Source organism: Pogonomyrmex barbatus, unplaced genomic scaffold (assembly GCF_055798465.1).
Source record: "Pogonomyrmex barbatus isolate J1 unplaced genomic scaffold, ASM5579846v1 scaffold1, whole genome shotgun sequence".
In the NCBI taxonomy this organism is placed as follows: domain Eukaryota; kingdom Metazoa; phylum Arthropoda; class Insecta; order Hymenoptera; family Formicidae; genus Pogonomyrmex; species Pogonomyrmex barbatus.
The window spans coordinates 21,571,811-21,595,694 of record NW_028297098.1 but is presented as its reverse complement, the minus strand read 5'-3'; the positions used below and the strand labels follow the sequence as shown (position 1 = coordinate 21,595,694).

The following is a 23,884-nucleotide window of genomic DNA, read 5'->3' as shown; positions in this document are numbered from 1 at the left end:
AAGAACAGATTGTCGACAATAGACTTGACAATACCAATATTTATCCTATCTAAATTATATATTATATATTATATATTATATATTATATATTATTATAATTATTATATATTATATATTATTAAAAAATCGAATGACGCGAATTCGAATTTTGAAAATAATTACATAATAAAGTTTTCCAATTTTCAATTATTATTAGACGAAAAAAATACTAATTAATTTGTAAAATATTATATTTTTATATATATCGAAAACATAAATAATAGCTGTAAATCTTTTTATGTATAATTCTCTAATATTTTTTAAAAGTTCAGTGTCTGTGAAACGCGAACTTGTGTTTCAAGCTAATGACTAATCGATAGTGACTAATCGAATTCTTTTGACATAATTTAGTTTTCAAGAATAAAAGGAGGAACCTATGACGATGTGGTAAACGCTGGATAAAGTTCGCGATGCGAATAACTTCCGAACTGAGAAGTTTACGCGAACAGTAGACTCAGTCGGGACGCTTTCAAGTGTACTCTGTGGCTTCCGATCGACGACAGGAAATATTAGTGTCGCAAGCTGGTATCGAATTTTCGCCTGATAGCTCCTCATACTCGGATATTAAAGTTGGCGCCGCTGCGCGAAGCGAAGTAAAAGTTTCGGTATTGAATATACTGTATGAATAAAATGACGAAGAAAATTTTGATGTCTTTACTAAATCTTTACTGCAAAAGTTTATGTTACTTTATCGATATTCAAGAATAAAAAAAATTAATACTTGTAATACTGGCAACAATATAGAATAGATATATTGTGATAAAAATTTTAAGAAAAAAATTTGAAAATATTAGGATATAGAGGAATCCAAAATTATACAGATTCTATTACATGTTTAAATATTTTTAGGAACAAAGATTGAGAAATGATGAATATGAAGAGAAATACAAATCATATTGCCTTGAATTTGTGTGTGTGTGTGTGTGTGTGTGTGTGTGTGTGTGTGTGTGTGTGTGTGTGTGTGTTCAAGGAAACGAAGGAAAAATTATTTGACATTAAGTCCTTATCCGATTAATTTATAATCTTTTTATTGTTTTATCATCGAATTTTAATGTCCGAATCATATTCTTATATTATATTTATTAACACAACACAGCCACAAGTACTTGCATCCAATAGCTCTTTTATAAATGTAAATGCGTCTTACCGTCGTCAATTCCCATCGACAAGTTACTAACTAATATAAGTGAATAAACTATAGCTGATCCGTAATTTGCTTCCAAAATGTCGTGCAAGTAATCCAACTTTTACTTTAGAGATTTTATTTTAAAGTCCATTCCATTAATATCCTAGTTCAAGTTGAAGATCACTTGTACATAGGCTCATCCAAGGGAATTGATGCTTTTATGGTTCTTATAAACAGAAATGGGCGCAGAATATTGCGCGAAAGACATTTATCGATAATTAGTCCGCATGTGATCATAATTAATGATAAATAGTCTTCACAATCGCTATGATTTCATGATCGCGCATGAATTTGGTAACACACCACTATCATGTTTCTCGATTTTTTTTTATTTTAAAAACAATAAAATAGATAATATGCACATAAGTATTTCAAAATAGACTGTATGCTGCTTAACGCTCGCAATTATTTTTTGTTAAATAATTCTGAGAGTGTTGTGAGCGGTAAGCGAAACGCAGTCATAAATGCAACAAAATAAACGCACAAGATACATGATTTAAAGGAAACGGGCGGTAGTGATAGTAAGGTCGTCGGAAAGCCATACGCTCCCGATTAATTGCAATTCCTGCTCGGCTCATAGAGAAAGAAAATTAACACGAGAGCAGTGGCATAACGAGCGAATCGACGAAGCCGAACGCGAGCGAGTTAAAGCACTCCCGGATTCATAAAAGTCCGACCTGTTTTACCTTTTTTCTCCTCTTTTCTTTCGTCGGGGAAACGTGCCGGGCGTTTCGAGGCGAGACTTTTTTTGCGAAAGCTCGTTTTGCCTCGTAGTTTGAACTTTCCTCGTGTTGAAAATACGATAGACGACTTTCGACCCTGTTCTCGCGCTATGTATTGGCGTGTACGACATTTCAAGAATACACGAGCACCAGGTGTACCTCCTTTATAAAACAGACGCGTATTTTCAACACAAATTTTATATCAAATGTGGTCGTTTAAGTATGAAGTTCTATGACAATGATATTTAATTTTTATTTATATTTTTTTATATTTTTTACATACGATCATTTTTATCATAAAGTTTTAAGAAAGAAGAAAGAGATATTTTATTATTATTATTACATTAATGCCTTTGTTTCTCAAATATATATAATAAATGTTTATTTAATATTGGAATAAAATTGATTTCAACATAAAATTAACGTCAATAATCTTTATATTAAAACATTCTTGCAATAGTAGAGTAAAGACATAGAGTTGGTATTCTTCTTTTTACATCATTATTATTAAAACTGGTTAAGAAACAAGTTATTTTGATGTAATGATTATTTTAATTAAGTACCGATTTCGAAGTCAGTTTCGGATGTTATGATTATTTGAATCGATTTTACATGTTGATTGCAAAATCGAATATTCTTTCTTACAATCCTGAAATGCAGTATCATTTTGTACGCTCAGTCTCTCCATTCGTATTCGTTATTGGCGATTTTAATTCCGGATGATTTTACGGAAAGCCGATTGCTAAATAAATCGTGGCAATTAGCTAATTGCATATAGTGTCGTCGAGTCGCTGAGAGAACCTAGTTCGCTTCGCGAATATCGAAATATCGCATACCCACAGATTGAACCTTGTTATCGGTTTTATAAGTGAGTTTCTCTTGTACGTTTGTTTTATATGTAAGGATTAATCATTATGTTAAAATTAACAATATGTCTCCGAAATTTATTATTAAGTTTTTAATATAAAATATTAAATTCGCTATATATATAAAAATGATTTGTTGCTAATTATAAAGAAAATTTTATGAATTAACAAATAGAAAATAGGAAGTTTAAGGTTAAAAGTGAAAAAAAATTATAGAACTATATTTAGAACTATATTTTATATTTTAAATAGTAAACTTTATTAATTTTATACTGAAAATAAAATTATCTTGAAGACCAAAATTTTTGAGACTGCAAGTAATAAAATTTATTAATTATTATATCTAACTTTTGATTAATATTTGTACAAAAATATCCTCGTTTTTAATTTTTATATCAATAAGAAAAAATGAAGAACGCATAAGAAAAGTAAAATATAGCAATATGAGACTTGGGCTGTGTTCCGACATTCATTGCCAGTTTTAAAAAACTTATAATATGTGTGATACAAACTATTTTCAGTACTGGCAGTGAATATCGGAACGTAGCCTTGATCGTTATGCCGTTCCATCTCGCTAAATGAGTGAGCGTGACGCAAGACTCACGTTTCAACCGAGCAATATTCAAATTTCCCTTGACGAGGGTTTTAATGAAATCCACGAGAACCGCGCACATAATCCTTCCCCTCGGCCCGGTGGAATAATCGCCGGCTTAACGCGCGCTCATAGCCGACTTAAGCTTCGCTTCCGGGCCTGGATGTTAGTTCTTCCTTGTGCTTCTGCTCGCGAATTTTAATCGAGAATCGTAGCTCGAACGCGTACCAGAAGTTACGAATAGAAGGAAGTAGGAAGAAGGGGGGATTTTAACTTTGCTCCAGAACTGGATTTTCTCAAGAAAGTAGTCTCGGACTCATTTTCTACAAGCGATTTGTCGAAAAGTCGCTGCGCAGGAGTTGCTTATTTTAAAAGCGTCGGCAGAACGGGACGTTTCAACGATCCGATTATGAGGAGAAATCTTGCTCCCATTACAGACATTTGAAGAGAGTGCACTTTATTTTTGTCGTTGAGTTTTGTATAACATCGCATTTTTAAAGTGGAGATGACATAAATCAAAATACTTAAGTTTTATCAAAATGCAGATTAAACGTCTCTTAATACGGATTTTTAAAAAGTCATGATAATATTATTATAATTAATACACAAAATTATTATAGCTAAAATATAACTGCATTTATATGTAAAGTATTTATATATAAAATATTTTAATGCATGAAAAATGTTTTAATATTATGTTTATCTCATGTAAATTTATCTTTTTTAATTACAAATTTTAATTATCATTGCCTAATATAAATATTTAACGTGGAAGATTGTCATCAACTTAAAAAAATACAATAATTATTGTAATTATAATCGCGCGGCGTTATAACAATATAATTGTCATAAATAAAAAATTACATCTTTTTTTGTTATAATATTTAGTATCTGTCTATTTATATATATGCATATATTTGCATACATTTTCGAAAGTCATTGCTTTAATGAAAAGAAAAAAGTTTAAAGCTAAATATAAGTGAAGAAGGTATTTTCTGACCATTGAGAATACAAAATTGCCTTAATATTATTCAATATTAATCTAGAGTGAAACTTTAATCAAAAGCGCATTACGTAGAAAGTCCCGCGTGGTAAACCCGACAAACTCGAACTCGAGCGCCTGTTTCCAACTACGTAGATCTGCTTCGCCGAGAGGTGTGACATCTGTGCATCGCGTGTGTCTTCCCTTTACTAAGTTAATTATACTTCCAAATGGCACTTTATGCTTATTTACAAGCATTTTGTCAAGTTTCGTACGTCCAATCCATGCTGGTACATCATCTACGTACAATGTAACAAGAAAGCCTGCTTGCATAAGATAAATTCATATACGGGGGGCTGTATCATGATGTTACATGTTAAATATAATTTTTAAATTATATTTTTCATGCAATTTTTAACGTAACTAATTTAACAAAACATTTATAAATATGCATGCATTTCTAAAAAAATTTAAATAATAATATTGCCCTTTTATAGAATCGCATTTTTGCAACAATTTTAGAATTTTAAAAAATGCAGAAAATAGCATAAAAACTTTAGAATTTTATACCGAATACATATGTATTTTTAAATTTTTTATAGATTCAACTTTTGCATGAATATTTATTAAATTTTTAATTTTTATATTTATTCGTTGTTGTTGCAATATTTAATAGATACTATTTTGCGATTTCATAAAAAAAAGATTTTCTCTGTTTAGAATAGGAGAAATTACATCGCGAATAATATCTAAATCCTTTGAAATTGGTTAGAACCTCGTCATTGCGTGTTTATGACCTCGGAAGTTCGAACTCGGGAAAAGCTGCGCTTTTACAGTTAAGCTGTGCTTGAAGCTGTGCGCTCAGCCAGGGATCGCCTCTTTTCTGTTCCGTTTCGATGCGACCTTTCGAGTTTGAACTTTCCGACAATTAACAAAGTCTCGCTCGGCAAACTAATTGAGTTTTCCCGCCAATTATCCATGGCTCCAGCCGACAATTACTTTTATATCCATCTCTCTCCCTCTTGCCCTCCTCTCTCTCTCTCTCTCTCTCTCTCTCTTTCACTCTTTTCCTCTTTCTCTTTTTCTTTTGCATCATGCTCTCTGTCGACTTCGTATTTTCCGATCGTCTTCGTCGAAAGTCCGTCGTAAAGTAAACGGATCTGCGAAAACCTGAAGGGTAGTGGTCTAAGTTATCCTGGCCCAGGGTAACTTCTTCACCGAGGATAGATAAGAGAGATCGGGGTTAAAGTCGCGACCACCGTCTGGGCCGTCCAATTTCTACTATTTTCCTCCTTGCCTTTCTATTTACGGTCGTAAAGACGATTGTGCAGTTCTTGCCGAATCCTTCCAGCAGAGGTATCAGAGCGATGGCTGAGAACAATTCTCAAGTTCTGAGAGCTCAATAGATCGTATTGGCGATAAGACATTTCCGATAGCCAGTATACACATATACTAAGTCAAGGAGTTGTCCTGAAAAAGAGATATTGAAAAGCAATAGAATCTCTAGTGGAAATTGTTAATACAAGCCTGTGATTTGAGTCAGACAACGTTCGAATAATTTCATAAAAAAAAAAAAAAAATAAAAATGACAAAATAAATTTATTTTGCATATAAATATGTTTGTTAAAAATTATGTTTGATATTCAATTATTTTATAATTTATAAAATTTTCGTTTACATGACAAATGTTACAGAATTTCAGAATTTTTAATTTTGATTTAATTCCGGAATTAATATTCTTTTAATTTAAGTTTGATTGCGTAAAACTGGGATATGTACTAACACCCGCTTGAATAATTTTGAATAATTTTCCTCGTTTAACTTAATGATAATAAACGTCATTTGAGAATTTGCAACGTTTACATTAACTCTTCCAAATATTGATATTTTTGTTTATTAACAAGAAACTTATTGACTTTTTAATGAATTTGTTTTAGTATGCAATAATTCTAGAATTTAATTGAAGCGCGCAGCAAGAGATATACTATTATATGTCGCGAAGCTATTGTAAAAAGTAATTAACACTCGGTTGAATCACAATTACTTGAATAATTAACTTTGAATATCGTACATCCGACAATATTATATTGTGATGACACTATAAGTGCAATGTAACTTAAATATTAATCGAAAAATCAAATAATGAAATAATCAGTGTAGTAAGCCGAGATACCTAAATATCTAAGATCCTGTCTGCCGAACGATGCCAAATAATGAATTTGTTATTTGTTATTTTATGGAAACTTATTTCTCGAAATCATTTCATTCTCCTCAATGAATAAATATCACTACAGGAGATACGCGAGTGACAATATCAGCATTCTCGGTCGAGAGCACGCATGCAGCGACCACGCTGGCCGTGATCGTATCACGGTGAAGAAGAGAAAGGGGAGGGGGGGGAGAGGAATAAGTGGGAAAGCGACGTAACGCGTGCCTGTCCGCCGTGGGGGAGAAATAGTAAACTCTGCGAGAGTGTGGGGCGTACACGCGTGAATCGTGCGCCGAGAAATACGGGGCACTTTGGGTCGGCACGCTCGCGAGAGAGGACTGTCCTCCTTCATTCATTTCGCGATCGCGATTTCGTCGGTGAACGTGATTCGTGATCGCTGGAGTACAGGATCTGGACGTTAGAAAAAGTGAGCAAGCATGCCGTTCTTCAAGAAACTCCGCAGATTTTCCCGCCATAAAAGTAAGTTCTATATCTCGTTTCGATTAATGTAGGGATGAAATGAGCAAATAAAAGTAAAGAAGATTTCCTATCTTGATTATTTTCTACGTCAATATAAATTATTACACATTTATTTATACACATTTATTTAGAAATTCATTGCCTTAATTGATTATGTTTTTATTTTAATTTTCTCTGATTTTCTTTGTTTGACTAATATAAAATTAGAATTCGACATTCATTCTTGCAATGTTTTACATAAGATTTAAGTTATTATGCTCAGTAGGCAAAGTACAGACATTCGCTACGAATAGTCGGGAGATTCCAAATTCAAATCTTGAGATAATATTTTTTATAATAAGAATTTTTCGTGGGAAGAAAGGAAGGAGATAATCAGTATTATCGGTTTATTAAAAGAAAAACTTTAGCAAACTTTGGCTTTGATAAGCATTTATTTCGAATATACAATAGAGAAGAAATATAGAAGAAATTACTAGACACAAGATCCTACTCATATAATTTATATTTTTTTCTATTGTTTGGACGTTTTCTTAGCCTATGTATATAGAATTATCAAATTATTCTAATTTTCTACATGCAAATTCTTATTATTTTGTACAATTTTATATATTAAGTTTAAATAGCAATTCGAGATTCGTTATCTCAGAATCTCATATGATGAGAATCTCACTCAATAATATTGCAAAAATTTTTAATCTTTTTTAGTAATCAATTTGAAGATCGTACATAATAATTTTGAAGGTCCAAGATTATTTTCAAATTTCTATATTTGATCAAACTTCAGATTTGCCAGGAAAAAACTGTTCTTTCCGCATGAGTTTATTTTTGTCTGATCAATAACAAATAATAGTCCGAAGTTCGTTTTTGTTTTTTCGGTCGTTATAACGCGCGACGCTATTTCCTCTCCGGCTCCTGTCTCGCTACGTAGCACATCTCTTCGACTAAAGTCGTTCGTAATCGAATTCCCGTCCCGGGACGAGAGGAGAGAGGGAGAGATTCTCGGAGCTCGCAAGTTGACGGCGCGCTTCCTTTAAGGATGCGCGCGTCTCGATTCGAGGACCCTCGCCTTCGTCTTAATGCAGTTTCGAACTGATCGGGACATGCCGTTCTCTCGGGAGACAGCAAATCAGCATTCGCGGTATAATTTGCGCAACAACGCGTTCAGCTACTGTTCAGCTCAAATGAAACAGTTCCAAACGGCGCGATTTCCCCCGCTGATTGTCGCACGCGGATCGTCGTAATCGATGTAACGGCATTACGGAAGACCCGCTCTAATTTAATGCGGCCGAGTTGGGCGAAATGTAACCAAACTACCGATTACAGTGAACAATTGAGTGGCCGAATGATTATGCTTATTAAGCAAATAGTAATCATGATTAATGCGTACTGTGAACAATTAGAGCTGAACTAATCAGCGATCAGGGGAAATTTCAATTATTTAATCGATTAATTCGTGATATAAGATGGCTTTTACATTTGATTAATTAAGATGTAACATATAATTAACATACAATTAACATTACAATTTGGATTATAAAGAAATTTTGTAAAGAAATTTTAATATTATTCCGAATGCCGCTTTGTCGAGAGAGTTGTGTTAAATGTGTTAATATTTGAAATAATGAAATTACCACTTTTTACTCAAGTTTTCAATATTTCAATACGTCGGTGTATAAAAAATATTTTCAGAAAGGTCGAAGGAAAGATTTTTCAAGTACAATTCTGGCATATAAGTAAAACATTTATCTCTCGTGTAATTTATTGCTTTAACGCATTACAACCGCGTAATTTTGGTGTAATAAAATACGAAAGTTGCACTTGTATTTTTCTTGTTCCGATTTCATCGCGAGATTGCGTTGCCTTGCCTTACTGTGAAACAAGCGATGCGTATATCGAATGCGATGAAATATGGAAGTCGCGTATACGCTCGTTTGTGAAGATACCAGCGCGACGTATATATTGTGCGTTCTATTTTATAGCGACAATGTTATAGAGCCATGTTTACAATTGTCAAACGATTCTCTCGATATATCGATCCCTATCACGTTGTTGTATTCGGAATAAATATCGGTCAATATTTATCGCGAGGCGTTTGAATTCATCAAAATAGCTGTAGCACGACACGACGCTCGGAAAATAATAACACGAACGTGAATTGCGCAATTATGATGGCGAAATCAAAATATTGGAAACTACGTATTGTTGAGAGAAAAGCTGATATTCGTTGTTTTGTAGTCAAAATAAACTGATATTTTTTTTTTTTTTTTTTTTTTTTTCATCATTTCAGTGAGGTTTCGAAATGCAGATCCGTATTTTTATAATTAACTTGGAGAGAATTCCGATAAAAGAAATTGCGATAGTACGTAGACTAAGAACTCTAATTTGCGAGAAAGAGCTTATTCTATTCAGAGATAAGCAAATTTAATTAGAAGATATTAGAGAAAAGGAAATTTATAGTCACAATACATCTTTCTTTTAAATTAAAGACGCCTTTTATATCGAGAAGTTCAATAACTCGTGCTATAAAGAGTTAATCGAGCGACGCGTATGAGATCAACGAGATCGTCTGGATGCATCGAGCATCTCAACAATATTTTTTTTATCTGTATTAGCGTCAATATAGACCGTAGCATCTTAATTATATATCTTTAACGCGAGTGTGCACGCGATTTCCTTTCACTCATAATCATTAGACGTTTGAGGTATTTTTTTAAATAACTTTTCTTTAATAATCGTTTTATCTTATGCTTCACGATGATTATTTGGCGCCACGATATTTCCTTGCAGTTTTTTACGTCGCAATTTCCTTGCACCCTGTAATTTTCGTCTCTCCACGGTGGTTTTACATAATAAAATCACGTGCAGTTTTCACTTTTTGCCAATCGTGAGAATCCCGTCAGAAAATCGATCGAGTAAATGCCGTAATTCGACGATCGCAATCTTGATCGCTTGAATTCGCGGTAGCGAGAATCGTGTACGAATTCGCAGTATCCATAAGCATTGCATCAGCATTGCATTACAATATTTTTATTTTAAATATCCTTGATTTCAATGAAATATATATTTCTCAGAAAGTTCAGAAATGTTAGAAATATAGAATCTCTCCTAGAAAACTCGAACTATAGATATATAATATTTTCTCAGACGATAACATATAAGAGGAAAATAATTATCCATTTATCATATTTATCCATTTTCTTGTAAAATTGTGTGTTTTCTTTGACGATTTACAATTATTTATTGTAAAAATTGTAAATTATTAAATTATTAATATTATTGGTATTAAATATCATAATTACTTATTTATGCTCAGTTGTTATTATTAATATATGAATGTACCATATGTTAAATATATATAGTATATATATATATATATATATATATATATATATATATATATATATATATAATAGTATAACTTTGATATAGAGTGACTTTTTAGAAACGTAAAACAAAAATGAAAATGCATAAATCCTTTGCCAAAAATTTACCAATTTAATATTCTTTTCGTCTAAAAAAAATCCACTTTATCTCTCAATCATATTTTGAAAATTTTTTCCCTTTTTCTTTCAATTTTTCCAATTATACAATTTTTATTTTAGCTATACGATACACTTTCATTTTTCCGAGAACGCAATGTCGACCATGTGCATGCTCGGTGCATGCACCGGTCGACAAATTTACAGCATTTCGCGCATATGTACTCGAGCGAGTTTACATCGCTGGCATCGTCGTTTATTCAAATACGAGCGTGCACGTCCATCATTTCGGTGACTGAATTTCCGTCCCTTTTGGTGAGCCATGCCGTTACAGGATCGTCTGTGTTATGTGCCTGTTATGTGTCTCGACGGAAATTCATTTTCCATTTCGAAACGTCGCCGTTGACCTTTATGGTGAACCTTGAAGCAGTAGCAAAGTAACAGCACTCGCGAGAAGTAGATTAATCAATGTAACGCGCGCCTTTGTGCCGCTGCATGAGAGTCGATGTTATAAAGCACTCGAGAGCGTTACGAGTGAAGAGAGAGGAGAGCAGTTAATACTCTTAAAAATTGATTATACGCTATTTTTATAACACAGTTATATAACACGGTTAAATATAATGTATATGTATGTATGTATGTATGTATGTATATAAAGGATCAAATATAGAGATAAATAATAATATGTGAGCAGCGTTAATTAAATTTAATGATTAAATAAAAACATAGTAAATAAACAAATATGTACATGAAAGATGTATAATCGAAAAATGTGTCAATTAATGAAAGTTTCGTTAAATTTGATATTATGATACACGAAATGAATTAGAAATATAAATTAATATCATGTTTCAAGTTTAAAAAAATGGTGCAATATTAAACAACTTTAGATTAGATTTCAGGTTAAATTTCAAATTAGACAAGAAGATATATCTATTGTAGAAATTCCAAATTATTATAGGTCAAACTCTATTTTTTTGATATTTTGAGTTATGGAATGTGTGAACCAATTTTAAAAATATGAACTAATTTCAAAATTACGTTTATTTCCAAAAGAATTATTTAAACGACTATCTGAGATTATCGATTAGTTTACAATTTATATTCCTTTTTCACTGAAATCTTTTTAAAGCCTGCGGCCTTAAATTTTTCCGTCTTGCGGTTGAAATCCGGAGTCACGTTCGTGGAAAAGTTCAGCGCAGACAGCTTAGGGGTTGTAAATGTTTAGGGGTGCAGCCGTCGTGGCTGAAAATTTCAAATCCCTTATCGTACATTTTGCTCGATTTCTCGAGCAGCAACCGAGAGCTTTCTTCGGTTTCTTGTGAAGAAGGATTTAATGGCGAGATTGAGGTTTCATGCACATCTCGGTATCGTTAACCTTAATCTATTTATTTTTTCTAAGATGTATGAAAGTACAATCTATTATGCATTCTATTGTTTGAATAATCTCATCAGAGTTAATTTTTTTATGAATATCTTCTTTTTCTTTTAATATAGATTAATATTTTCTTCAGTGACTTTACTAATTTTTGAAGAATTCAATTTATAGTTATTTAATAATTAGTTTTTTAATAAAGTTTAATGCAAGTTATAATAATTTTAACTTAACGATTATATCAACTTGTAAATCTTGTTTCTTTTCTTTGTAAAATAATATCTTGATGTTTTTAAGGCTCTTTCATTTAACTAGCTTTTTAATGATTTAAAATAGTATAAATAGATAATGATTTAAGATAGTACAATAAATTGTAAAATAAATTGTAAATTGCGGATTTGGGAATAAAATTTAATTTGTAAAACATGTAAAGAGACTAATGTATGAATTAAAAAATTTCTAGATGAATAGCAGCGCTTAAAACAGATTTATCTCCGTCAACTGATTAATTTTCTTTCTAGATTGTGTTAATTTTTCGAACGTGCGGATTAATCGATTTTTCACAACTTGCTAGTGGAGGTAAGAGTGCAATGCGTTCGCGACAGGCTTTTCTTCATCGAGCCGAGAGAGATTAATATCGCTCTTCTTGTGCTCTAGATGACGGCAGAAGCGGCTTTATTCGTTCACAACGCCTCGCGTTTTAAACGACGAGATGATTTTATTCCGTCCTAATGATAAATAATGGTATACTTTATATTGTCGTCGCGAAATTGTGTAATTTATTTCCGCCTTTTGCATGCCTATCGCAGTATGTACGCGTCGATTATAACAGCTTCTGTGCAAATTGCAAAATATTATTGCACTTTGAGCGACTTTTAAATCTAGTCAGCGATATGCATCGTTGCATATTAGATAACGCATGCGAATATGCGTTGCGGTCTTGTAATTAGAACGTAATTAGAATGGCGTAACCAATAATTGTGATAGTGAGTGATTAACCCTTCATTTACGTATTATATCGTATAAGTTATGTATATAGAAAATTTCACATTTTACTGACACATCAATAATTTGTTTTACATATCAACAAAATTTTAAATTTTGAAATATTATGGTAAAAATCTTTTTATAAATTTTTACCATAATATTTATATATATATTATATATAAATATATTTATATATATATATATATTTATATATATATATATATTTATATATATATATATATATCATTAAATTGAAAATTAAAAATATTTAAAACTACATATAATGTAAATTATATCTGAAATCTTTTGAATTAAACTTCCATAAAAAATTAATTTTTCGATTACAAATACAATAATTACGACAATTTGTTTGCAAATAATCGCGACAATTTTCATAATATTTAATATTAATTTTCATTTGAAAATTTATATACGTATATTTAAATTATTTCAATTATTTAAATTAAGTGAAATTTTATTCAAACTTAGTTTTATACAAAGAACTCATTTGTCGTGATTGTTTTGAATATACATTTATATGCAAATTCCGCAATTAATTCGATATGAATGATAGCACGATTCGCTATTACGACATTATATAATTTATACATAATTTATATAATTTATATAATTTATTACATAATTTATATGTATATTCCGTCACGATAATGCATGCGCAATAAAGATTTTCGCCATTGATCTTTGTTCGATCGGGAGCAAACTCTCGAAGATCTCGAAATTCATCGGCATAATTGCTCGAATCGCGCGATGTCAAGTTCAATACATGCAGTTTCGTATTACAAAACCGATCGTGGAGTTTCGACAGACTTGCGTCGCATATATTTACATTCTTATCGCGCTGGATTACGAAAGTTATTCCGCGATATACATTTCAAATGGTGGCAAGTCGTGAGCTAACACAGACGAATTAACACAGACGATTATAATCATTACGCAATATATTTTATCAATATTTAGTTCAATCCGATTGCGAAATTCTGCTAGTTATCGGATAGTCGGTTAAATCTTCACTTAGCGTTTTATCTCGTATCTCGTACAAAGTACGATACGAGATAATCCTAACGTGTATAAAAGCTGCGTCCGACGGACTTCGTAGAGAACTAACGGCTGTATCAGTAAATAGATAATGAAAACAATTTTTCCTTTATTATTAAACTACCGATAAGAGATCGGAAACGTGACTTTCTTTTAAGATATATTCTGTAATCAAACCATCCGTAATAAAGGAAAAATTTTTTTTATCGCTCGAAGTATTATCTGTTTATTGATAAACAGCCGTTAGTTCTTTACGAAAGAGAAGAATCGTGGAGTTCATGGGACGTAACACTGCTTTAGTCAAAAAAAATGTTTAAAATATCGCAAATATATATTTTTCTAAAAAGAAATGAAATTTTGAGAGATATTTTATAATGAAAGATTTTTGAAATATTATAGCTATTCGTGAGAAATTAATAATACATATCAGTATTAATAATCAAATTGGTATTAATGACTTATTTTATCTCGGTTCTCCTCGTATTTGAAAAATATTCACGGATTGAAAGTACGCATATAACGTTAATTTAATTTAAATAATGACCCACGGAGGCAACATTTTATGATATTAATTCGTTAGTTGGAGTCTCTAGCTAGATTCTGACACTAACAATTATAATCGTGCGAGGGCTCTCGGTAATTTTCATTAATGCGCGAGATTGCCGATTATTCAACACGTACGGCTCATCTATCTATCAGCCTTGTCGACGCGATGCATCAACGAAGAGGGAAAATTAGTACATTTGACAAGCTCGTCGACTGGAAATGCATTAGAATAGCGACATTGTACAAGGACGAGGAACATCGTCGTTGGCGGTCGCGCCGCGTCGGCGAATTTAATCTAACGTTAGCACGTTTGGAAGTGCACGGTCTTCGAATTGCAGAAAAGAAATTGGATCGGCATTTCTTCAAGTGAGGTATGGGTTAGAAAATGAAGGAAGGGGCGAATAGAAAAGGAAAAGTGAGAGAAAAAGGGATGAGACTGAATCAGCAATGGGGACGAGATCTCTAAAAGACTCGAGGATGAGCCCTTCTTAGCAAATATTTAGACAAAAATTTAATTATCAAGAGATTAAAAATGAGACAATTATTGTTGAATTAAATTCTACGGCTGTCGACATAATATTTGATTAAATAAATGAATGAATAAACAATTTTAATATTTGAATTGAATTTAAATAATAATTAAAAATGTCAATGATGTCAAATATTATTTTAAAATGATTGCATTTAAAATTGATGAATTCCAGTAAAAGCTTATCGCTTTTGTTTGCATCTCATATTTCAGCATTAATATGCTTTAATTTTCCATTATTATTCGGCATTTGTTTTTTTGATTGGATACAGATACCCAATTCTGATTTGAAATGGAGCTGCCTCCAAATTTGCGTTACGTCAACTCTCGCCTTTGACCACGGCGTTTCGAAATTTTATCGTGTCCTTCGTACGCATTTCCATACGGTCTCTCTGTCTTTGAAATAGCTTTCGCGAATTGTCCGGCGTTCCAGTAAATGATATAGTCATTCCGCTCGTTCGCTCTCACGAGTGAAAGAGGAAATGAGGATTATGAATCGATTGTGAGTCGTCCGTTCAAGCTTTTGTATCTCTCGCGAGATTCTCCGCGAGAGATCAAGCGCCGGATTACTACATTCTGCGCTTTCGTTTTTCTCCACACCTGTCGTAATTCCATTATTCCAGAATTGCTGCAATCCGCCGAGATATATAATTTTTCGCGCGCTTGCTACGGAAAATTCTCGGGCTTTTCCCGCGGTATTTTATTCTCTCACGAATATTGTCCGCGAATATTCACGAATAATAACCGCTCGCGGTTCCGTCCTTGTTCCCTATGATAATATGGAGAACGAGCGATTGTATACCGTTGTATAATTATATTTATTGTATATCCAAAGAGAGAACACACTTTTGTGCATCCATATTTTCAAACTATATATCCTTTGAATTTCTATCAAACGGAAATATGGAAATTGATTGCAATAGATAATTTTAAATTTTACTTAATTAAGTTTTACTGACAGTAGAAATAAAGTATCCGAGTATTGGTATATACGTGTTTATTAAAATAAAGTTGACTACGCGAAAAGCTGATCTTTGAAGAGAAAACGCTACCGCGCGAGACACGCCATTTGTTTGTTAGAGTTGAAATATTGTGCTGAAAGTTTTTCTGAGTATAAATCTATGTTAGTTTTTACTTTCATCAGTTTTGTGTGCATGAATACATAACGGTATCCGAGACTTAAATAATCGACAAGGAGTGACGAATGCGAATGCTTTTAATGCGGACTTTGATCGATGACTTCTTGTCGATTTTCACAGAGAACGGGTAAGCATGAGTTGACCTCGTTCCTGCTACATTTTCCGATAGGAAAATAAAGGAACTTTCTCGGTGCGATTTCGTGCCTGGAATTATAAAGAGCATCTCTTTGACTGTCGCCGAACTCGGTTATAAATGGCTTTTACGATAATGATACGAAGACATCGTAAAAAATATTTTAATGCATTTTTCTATTGATAATGTATATATATATATATAACATTTGTATATATTGTTTATTTACATATATTGTAACGTATACAAAAATTAATACTAATTGAAAGATTTGGATTTTAATATTATTGTTGAAAAGAACGTAAAATTGAAAGGAAAAGAATATTTTTCAATAAGAAAATTTTCCTTTATCTCACTTTCTTGTTTCAAGAAATAAAAATACTGTCCACAGATTAATGATGTATCTTGAGAGTCGATTCTGTATTAAAATTTTTTTCCGACGCAACATCTGACTTCCCCTTCACCATATTTACAAGATAATCGTTCTCTTCTAACTAACGGCAATGACGAAAGACTGAGCCATGGATATCCCTCGAGAAATTACTTGATTTCCGCAAGAGAATTCGTGCAAGAGTTCGCCCTTTCCCGCCGTTTTTTCTTCTATTCCTCTTTGCTCACCTCCTTTTTTCTTCCTCCTCTCTCTTTTTCTCACCTTTTCTGGCGGAAAAAGCGTTCTCGATCCCTCCGCCATCGCGAGATTTACGGCTCTTGCGTGGTTCTTCGGGAACACGAGTATCACCGTATCCGTCTCGAGAAAACAAAAGTGCCAGGGACGCACGCAAAAAATTGATTTTGAATGAATGTCAAATGAAATCATAATCTTAGACTTAGTATAAAATCACATCTTAAATTTCAAGAAATTTCAAGAAATCGGTCCATAATAGCATCGCTCTAAAATAATACTCGAAATCAAATTAACATTATTTTTAGAAACGTTATTCTGAAATAAGAAATCGTCCCGAAAAAATTTTTATAAATTTTTAAACTTACGAATACTGTTCCATTTTTTGAATTTTGCAATGTTTTATCCTGCCTACTAAATTTTATAAAAACGAACCTAATCTGTATTAAATTAAAAAGAAATGAAATATACAGTTTATTAATCGTGTAATGGTATCCCATAATGATGATATGTTCGGTATATTTATTATTTTGTTCGCGAAATATTAGGATCTATTATCAAATAATAGGAGCAATCCAGAGCAATTCCTTTGTGTACGCCCCTGAAGGGTAGCTTGTTCCTTTCAGCATCGTATCTTCAACATGCTCGCGACTACATCCTAACGAAGAAGAATGGGATGCACACTTTTCTGTTTCCAATCGCGAATGGTGAAAGCATCGCCATATCCCTTCGGATGATAAAAAGATATGGCTAAATCGCTGTTAGTATCCTGAGAGTGTTTGAAACGAAACGGTACGAAATAATGCGTTTTGTAAAAAAATACATTATTAAGTTAATGGAGAATGGTCGGATATTAACTTTTTATATGGTGAAAATTTGAATGATCAGAATTTGTTCCTATTAGCTAGTATTATATTTTATTATACTCTTTATTAATACTGCACGTATAAAATGTATTGTATTATCAAAGGGATTAAAAATTTTATTTCTTTGTGCAATATTCACCCACATCAGAAATTTAAATCCCTTTTCAACGTTTGTTATCACGCTTTAATTATTCTAAAAATATTAGAAGAAAAGTAAATTTATTATTAGAGATTATATTCGAGCTCTCACGCGAGCGAGGACTTTGACTCGCAATGTGTAAAAGGATACTTAGCGCCGTGACAAAATGGCTCCATTTAGCCGTATAAGTGACTTAATTAGCAAAGCGTGGGGAAAGTTAAATGGTCTGCGAGATCTCGAAATCGGAGAAAGAGAGAAAGAGAGACGAACACCCAACCCGTACTTCCATACTTCCTTCCGTGGTAAGAAAATGCCGAGCAGAGGCCTGATAGTTGCATCAGCCGGCACTCAGCGTGCACTCCCGTCGAGCCCAATTATCCCCCCCTCCACCCGCGACCTCCACTCTTTTCTTTCCTCCTCCTCCTCCTCGTGACTGTAATCGGCCTTCCTCTCAGACTCGCGAAACGATGACGACAACGACGACCACGACGACCACGACCCACTATACTTACACACTTCCAACCCTGAATTCTTTCTCTCATGTCTGGCCTTTCCCATCGCGAGAGCCCGCGCCGGACTTGCATCAGCCGATCTCGGACTTGCATCTGACTCCTCTTTTTCATGCGCGCACGCAAGCGCACGCGGTCACCTGCAAACCGGCTAACGGTCGTGAACTTTTTCTTATTCTGTCGGCGGACCTCTTGTCCTCTCCTCCCTTTTCCACTCCTTCTTGATACGAGATAAATCAGTCTTCGCCGCGTGTCTACCTCGCGGTTTTACATCCAGACGATACGAATTCGCTCTGTGTGTACTTCGGTGTACTTTGGCAACAAGCCAATTGTCAATTCGAAAATCCGAGGAGAAAGAGAGAAAAACTGATAGTAAAAATTTATTACTTTATTTCTTTTGCATCACTTCAGTCAGAAAAATCACTTCGCACTAATATATAAGTCTATTTTTAATTGTATAAATATAATCATATATATCAATGCCATCCAGAGATGACTTTGTAATCAACAACCACATGGGAAAGAAGTAATTGTAAGAAGTAATCGAAGTTTTAATATTAACAAATTTTATCCAGCAATTCTCTAATGAGAAAACTTATCGTAATTTGAAAACATAATATGAAACATAATGTGAAAATTGAAATTTGTTTAGTTACCTTGGCAATTATATTAATAACATTTTTATCTGAAGATTGTCTTTAATTTTGTTGCCGCTCTTACGACGTCATTTAAATCTTTAAGCGGTATAACGAATTGAGGTAGGAAAAAACGCGTATTACGTCGTATTACATCCACGAGAAGCGGATTTCCGATGTGTGAACGCGAACAACTGCGATCTCCTCGATTCCAGCTGTGCCGACTATTTCGCAGCAAGTACAAGCAGCAGATGCTACCTCGACGAGGGTGGAGACATTGCGCATATCTCGTCCTTGTTCTCGTTTGCGAGCGGAATTCCCCTAATTGCACCGTTGATGGGGACACCTGAACGGAACGATGTTTTTCCAGGCATTAAATGGGATTATTACGGAAGTGACGACAATCTGCCGTTTGGTAAAAGCTATGAGCGCAACGCGAGGAGAAACCGTCCGGTACTGATTTTCAATCGTTCCAACGTTAAATTACTTTTATTACGGGCTTAAATAGCAGGGAAAGCAGTCGACATTTTACCGCGCCTTTAAATATGCAATTTGAAAATAAAATAATCGATATTACTGACGATGAAGAGAGATATAACATGTCTGGATTAAAAAAAAAAAAAAAAAGATACAAAGCTGTAGACAAAATAAAACTTGATTTGAACTGATTACACACCAAAAATATGACAGATTCTGTGCGTATAATGTAATCTAAGTAATTGTAAAGTTTAATATTGAAACGGCGCAGATGAACTTTTAAAACGATTGATGACCGAATTGTCTTCCTCGATTGGAAATTCTAAAAACCTCTGGAAAAACATCGAAGAATCTTTTTCCTTGAAGCTCGGAAATCTCTCGAGTCGTCGACTGATTTGACTGGATCACGGCCAGTCGAAATCAACAGACAGCTAACAAAGAAGAAAGAAAAAGTTTTTCCGAAATGTGGAGAGGAAAGGCAGAGATGAGGCAGAGATGAACACGAGGAAGATGCGGGAAAGTAGTGGCAGAGAATGAAGGTTCGCGTGTAAAACGAGATATAGAATCGTCCATCAGATGAGAAAAGGAAAGGTAGCAGCAGCCAGACAGACGAGAGAGAAAGAGATAGAGGAAGCATAAAAGGAGATAATGAAAGAGAAGATCCGTCACGACGAACATGAATCCTCCTCGATCTTCTTAAATCTTACAATTAGAGACGGGGGATTTGGCATGTCTAACTATATGTATTTTCTTTGGAATCTTTATTTATTTATTACCCAGAGTGCACTTTCCTTTATTTCCATAAAATGACAAAACAATTTTATTTCCTTTTTTTATGAAAAAAACATGATGAATCATAGGAACTGTTATTTTATTATCTTTATTGAAAATAACAATCATAGAAAAAGGACTTTCGAAACGGTGAAAGGTCTTTGATTCATGTTACTAAGAAAATGTAACTTTTTCTCTTTTTCAGTTAAGTTAAAATGAAACAAGTTTGAAAGAGCATACTTTTTCTATAGATAATAAATTTTATCAACATCGCCAATCTTTAATGTTCTCCAATAATCTTTGAAATAAATGCGCTAAGTATAATAAAAGAAATTTATTATTTTACTAATTATACAACTGTTTATTGTTTTGTTTTATAAAAATTGTTTTTTTTAATTATCTCTTATTGCATCGTGTTTGCATCTACTTTTGCAAAAGTTTGTAATTTCAAGTGTGGAATAATGTGAACGGTATACTTCAGCCGATAACAGCTTGAACCGAATAGTCAGTCTCCTGTTTCAAGGCGTCTGCCTTTGAAGGCACGCGAAGTTCACACATACAAAATACGAGAGCGTGCTGGTCGCGTGTTACGAGGCTGATGCAAGCCCTCTCGAGACTTTCGTCTCGTCTTCCTCCGTCGTTCTCCTTCCACTATGTGAAGTCTTCACTTATAGTTAGTTGCCGATGCTCTCGACACCTTCTTATGTTACGATCCGCGTTATCAATGTATTTAAAGGTCAAAGCCCTCTTCTTTCAGTGATCGAGGGGATTTAGGACGCGCGTTATTGTTCAACTCGAACGTTCGATAGTCTCATCCGTTACATTTTTTTTCAAAATTAAAAAAGTTTTATTCGTTACACTTTAAAAAATTGAAAAATATATATCTATAAATAAAAGAAAAATTACTCGAACTTTTTGAAAAATGTTTAAATTTTCGTTTGTTAAATATTTATATTCTTGCAACTCTTCAAATATTGCGAATTTCAACGAACATGCATAATAATAATAATGGCTATTGCAGTCGACACACTATCCGAATCCGACGTATTTATATGTTGTATGAAATCGTACGGTTTATGATAATCACGAAATAGCTCGAATATCCTACGTACACGCGATAATAGCGAAATGCTGAGGCACTCATGTAGCATAATAGCAAGCCGACATGCTCGGCTTACGTTGCTTTAACGAATGAAGCTGGATATCGTACAGCAGCGAAGGAGTTTACCGCATTATGCGTTCATTCAAAGAGAAGAGAATTAGAGAAAGACAGAGCAATTTCATTGTAGTTGCAATTAATGTCAGAACAAAATTTCCTTAAATTTTTCAAACGTTTGAAGTTTAATTGTTCTTGTAAGATATTTAATGTCAAAAATTTTGACGGCCAATAGAATTTTTTCTGAGAAAAAAAAAATCAGCTTCAAATTGCTCAAAGTATTCATGGACGAAACATTATGGACGAGCATCTCACGTGGAAAACTTATTTTACCCTTAGGCGAAATTGGTTGGTATATTACGTACTACAGATACTCCTTGAAAAGAGAGGAAAAAAAAAATAGCACAGTCGATCGCGAAGATCGCGTTGTAAAGCTATACAGCTATACAGTTGTAAAGCTATACTTTCGAGTTGCTTAGAATAGCTGACATAGTTCGCATACGCGACGATACCAAGGAGTCCGAGTTCATTCAGAGACGCGTCATCTCCCTTCGTGTCGGATTTTCGCGCCCTTCCACCCACAATCTAGATTACTTCGACAAGTAGAGAATTGGATTGCATCTCACCTGTAGGAGTCACGAAAGAGGATCCATTTCTTTGCTCGTGCGCGCTTGTCAAAGGCAAGAAATCGAATGGAATTCATTTACGACAATTTGGAATCCGTTTCGCGGCCAATACCCGTCGGATTTTCAGTTGCATGCTTTTCGCTTTAAGTAAGAAAAACGAAAATCGAACGGGTTAAACGGTAGTAAAAGCATGTTTGCAAATGTGTGACATTGTATCCTGATTATTTTGCAAATTTTTGCGAAATTTTTATTTTGTTAAGTTTTCGACACTTATACTAATTAAATTTACAAAATATTTAAATAAGGACATTTTTGACAGTTTTTACATTTTACACTTATTATTTTTTATATAACATCACAAAAGATACATATAGTTTATAAATTATATTTTTTGAAATTAATTTATAAATATTATATATATGTGCATACTCTGTCTATAATGCGGATCGAATATATCCTTTGATCGAATATTTTTAATTTTCTTCGAACTCTAGATTTTTAATATGATTTATTAAAATAACAAAAAAAATTATGAATCTCTATGTGACTTTATAGTTATATAAATTTATTCTCCAAAAATTTTGTAATAAAAATTTATACACATTCACGTCATACATGACCATTCAAATTCGAGCAAATTTATTACAAAATTTGAAATTGTTATTACGCTTTATTATATTATTATTGAGAATTAATCGAGTAAATCGATCGCCATCCATCAATTCTGCGTTACATCATTATCTAGAAAATAATTTACTAGAAAATAATAGAAAATGATAGAACATAATTTACTACGATTTCTTATGCAATGACAATATTCGATTTATGCTAACGGAATCCTTCTCTACGAGATAATATCCAGCATTGCGTTAGTCATTAAAAAACAAAATGAAGGAGCGCATTAATTAGCTTCGTAACATGCAATTGTGCGTTTCTTATTTTGCCACAATTTTAATAAAAACTCGTAATATCGATACGCTTACTGCGCAAAATTGGAGTTCATTAAAATACCGTGCTCTCCGATAAATGCAAGTCACGCTTTCTGCTGATTGCACTTTTCCCTTTTTCTAAATGGCATTTTTACTCCCAGCTGTTATTATCCAAGCGGCAGTTATGTAACATCTCGCATCCAAATGCTGCAACTTTCTTCGGATATAGGGAACATGAATCTACAGATTTTCAAAAGATCGATTAAAAATATGTCATAATCTTTCTGCGAACATATTGGCTAAAATAATAAATAATAATAATAAATTATAAAACGTCCATTTAATGATCGTTATTTTGAGTGTCTCGTATCTATGAATATATTGTCCGATAATATAGCGGATGGCGTTATCGAACGTATATATGTATCATATATATAATAGATCAATATCTTGGAATTGGAGCGGCGAATGCTATTCTGTGGGTAGAATGATAAATGAAGCGTTCGAAATCAGAGTAGGTTGATAGGTTCATAATTCGTGAGATCTCCATTTGACGCTGTCATTTTGGATGTTACTTCATACCCTTTGCTATAGATATCCTTCAATATTTAGAGCAAATTTTACAAATAACAATGCTTCATTCAGTCATTTATGTTAACTTTAGACAGAATTATTAACATTTTACGAAATCCGTTGATCCCAAAGTTGGGAGATGTTTTAATGTCGGATGTACGTGTACAACGTTATAGTGTTCCCTCGAATTATACGTATTATATATACATTGGAAAGTTTGGCGAACATTTTGCGAGGGCGCACGTATTCGCGTCGTGTTAA

General features: G+C 33.2%; 1 protein-coding gene and 1 long non-coding RNA gene across 2 annotated transcripts in view; one reads left to right on the top strand and one right to left on the bottom strand.

Moving 5' to 3' along the window:
* Positions 1-4,019: 4,019 nt before the first annotated feature.
* On the bottom strand, positions 4,020-6,848 carry LOC148938238 (uncharacterized). Its single transcript, XR_016141422.1, has 3 exons — positions 6,561-6,848; positions 5,123-5,857; positions 4,020-4,686 (listed from the first exon to the last, which is right to left on the bottom strand). It is a non-coding gene; the product is annotated as an uncharacterized LOC148938238 (long non-coding RNA).
* Positions 6,849-6,879: 31 nt separating this feature from the next.
* The window catches only part of LOC105423831 (uncharacterized), a 64,791-nt gene continuing 47,786 nt past the window's right edge, over positions 6,880-23,884 (top strand). Inside the window, exon 1 of the mRNA XM_011633746.3 lies at positions 6,880-7,076. Coding sequence (XP_011632048.1) covers positions 7,034-7,076 — 43 coding nt within the window. The 5' untranslated portion in view covers positions 6,880-7,033. The remainder of the gene's footprint in view (positions 7,077-23,884) is intronic.